Source organism: Papaver somniferum, chromosome 1 (assembly GCF_003573695.1).
Source record: "Papaver somniferum cultivar HN1 chromosome 1, ASM357369v1, whole genome shotgun sequence".
Classification (NCBI taxonomy): Eukaryota; Viridiplantae; Streptophyta; class Magnoliopsida; order Ranunculales; family Papaveraceae; genus Papaver; species Papaver somniferum.
This window is the reverse complement of record NC_039358.1, coordinates 201,892,499-201,895,205: the sequence shown is the minus strand read 5'-3', so window position 1 is coordinate 201,895,205 and position 2,707 is coordinate 201,892,499. Positions and strand designations below refer to the sequence as shown.

The window sequence follows — 2,707 nt, the reverse complement described above, 5'->3', positions numbered from 1 at the left end:
GATTGTTGTCTCTTCCATTTTAAATATTTAGATTATAAAATCCCAAAAAAAGTTAGGGCTTTTTCTTATTTATTTTCGGTTTTGAAAAACAATCATATTATTGTGGTCTATTTGTTTGGCCTTCCCTCCCTCCCTCATCCAAACCATAATCCCTACCTTCCAACCTTTGAATTACAGAGATGCAGACTACTATTTGTGATGTACCCAAATCATAATTCCTCTCTTCCCTCGGTTTTTTGTGTTTATTCTATCGGTATATATTCGGGGGTATACCACATTAACTGTTTCGATGGGGCAGGAAGATATGTTTTATGGGTATAAAGATAAAGGGGTACCGTTAGTGATTCTTGGGAGTATATACAATATCTGCACAAGGCGCTAATAGTAGTTAACGGCTAGGTCAAGTAAAGGTGCACAAAATCGGCCTCCACAGGACCACAGGCACAATGTTGAAAATTAGGGTAAACCAATAATAGACCTAAAATCTATGTACAGAGAGAGTTAGTGAATGCCGCAAGAATTAAGAAAAAGAAGAAAAGTTTAAAGATTTAATTCGAAGTCGTCAATGGAGAAGTTACCATTAGAAATCGCTGAAAACATATTTTCTACCGTACCAATGATCTCGCGGTTACAATGCAGAGAAGTATGCAAAAAATGGCGAACTTCGCTGCCTAAACCTAGGTTAGGTTTGCTTTACGGGATTGTACGCCGCACGACGACTGAAACGGAAGTACAATTCTACTTTTCGGATCAAGATAGTTATAAGCAGGTTACTAGTAGTAATCATGTCAAAGATGTTGATGACTGCTCCAAAACACTTACAAAGTTAGACCACAGCTTAATCATCCCAGGATCCGACTTCATAGGTTTCATTGTTGGTTCTTGCAATGGTTTAGTTTGTTATGCTGGTACCGATGCCAGTTCAACAACAAGAACGACCAAAGTCTATATTTCCAACCCTGTCACTGACGAACACATTCAACTTCCATTTATAATACCTGATAATGGCAAACCAAGAGCGTTTAAGACGTTTGGATTTGGTTACCTTTGTTCAAGTAATGAGTACAAGTTTGTTAGTATTTTTTGCGAATATCCTTTGAAGGTTTCTGGAAACGTTCAGGTGCATACCCTCGTGAGTGGTGGTGGTACTGGGTGGAGAAGCAAAAGTAGTGTGATTAAAGAATGCTATACGTCGCAGTTAGTTTTTTACCATCAGTGGGTGTTTTTTCAGGCGGGGCTCTTTATTGGATGGATCAACCCAATACACTACAATCAAAAAGGATTCTAGCTTTTGATTTGGAATATGAGACATTTGATTTGCTCCCAATTCCTTTTGTTGTCACTGACTCTAGCCGTGTCAGTCTCATGGAATTGAGAGACAAATTGTGCGTCATGGAAGTAGTTCCAAACAAATATATGGTTATATGGGAGTCAAGGCATAGGAAGACTGTCAATTATACGCATGCGAATTGGCTTAGGAAGTTTAGTATAGCATGGGAAGACTACGGCGGCAGGTTTGAGCCATTTGCACTAACAAATAGCGAAAAATGTTTGTTGTTGTACAATGTGATTCTATCTTTTTATGACCCTGAAACTAATACTTTTAGAAATCCAGATGAGATTTTGAAGAAAGTACTCAAGGATGATTTTACCAAAAAGGTATATAGCAGCACTCTAGCAACTCCTCACATGAATAGCCTTGTTTCGTCGAAAGTGCTTATGGGGCAGAGAGAAAGAAATGCTCCGGAGGAAATAGAAAAAGGAAAACTTACTGCTAGCTACTAGGTCGAATTAAGTTATCTTCAATTATTTTTACTTTTTTTTTTTTACTTTATCAGATTAGCATTTCGAGTTCAATTGTAACCCAGGAAGATGTTCAGAATAATGAGAAACAGAATCTCAATTGAGAGTTTACTTGTCACAGGTCCTATTCATACATACCATTTTTCTATTTGATTTTTAATAGAATTCCAAATTCCGGTAAGATAGTCTCTGCTAGCTGCACTGCTTCATAATACCCTTGAGCAATGATGAGCAGCTCCCGTCAATAGCCAACAACCAAAAGGTATCAAAAATCCACATGACCTTGAATGTGAGTCTGCTTTTCAAATTGCAAAATCAAGAAAAGAGAAGTTACCTTGCGAAATTTCTACCCAAACTGTTGAACTTTATAGCATGCTAAAATGTTGGCCAAGCTTCATTCCGAATCTAAATGTTGGCCAAGCTGTTTCTCTGTTAACCATGAAGGTGTGCTCATCCATTTCAATGTTGATGAGCCTCTGCAGAATGACAAAACAGCTCAAAATTGTAATCGATTCTAGGGATATAGCCCATTGAGACAGATGTACCACTTTAGCGGCACCCTATTTTTACCATTTGCAACTTGCAGAATCATTTTTATTTTATTTTCCGAAACAGTAAAAAAATATTGATTGATCAAAGAAGGGATAAAAGAAAGATACAATTAAGCTACCCAAAGACACAAATGACTCGATCCAAGCAAACTCAGAACTTAAAGCAGTAAAACTAGGATCCAAGGGGGCTTGAAGATGTCGCACTCCGCAGCCTCTATTATTCTTGCATATGAAATATTTTCAAAATCAAGGACCAAGTGAACATGGCAACTGAAACTGAAATAAGAATCTACTTTTCAGAGCAAAAATGTGATAAATAAAAGGATTATATTATTTAGGCGAAACAAGGACCC

General features: G+C 37.5%; 1 protein-coding gene across 1 annotated transcript; it reads left to right on the top strand.

Moving 5' to 3' along the window:
- The first annotated feature begins 565 nt into the window (after positions 1–565).
- On the top strand, positions 566–1,907 carry LOC113358187 (probable F-box protein At1g14315). Its single transcript, XM_026601721.1, has 4 exons — positions 566–1,145; positions 1,232–1,514; positions 1,608–1,659; positions 1,839–1,907. The coding sequence occupies exons 1-4, from the start codon at positions 566–568 to the stop codon at positions 1,905–1,907; spliced, it is 984 nt and encodes a 327-aa protein (XP_026457506.1).
- Positions 1,908–2,707: the final 800 nt, after the last annotated feature.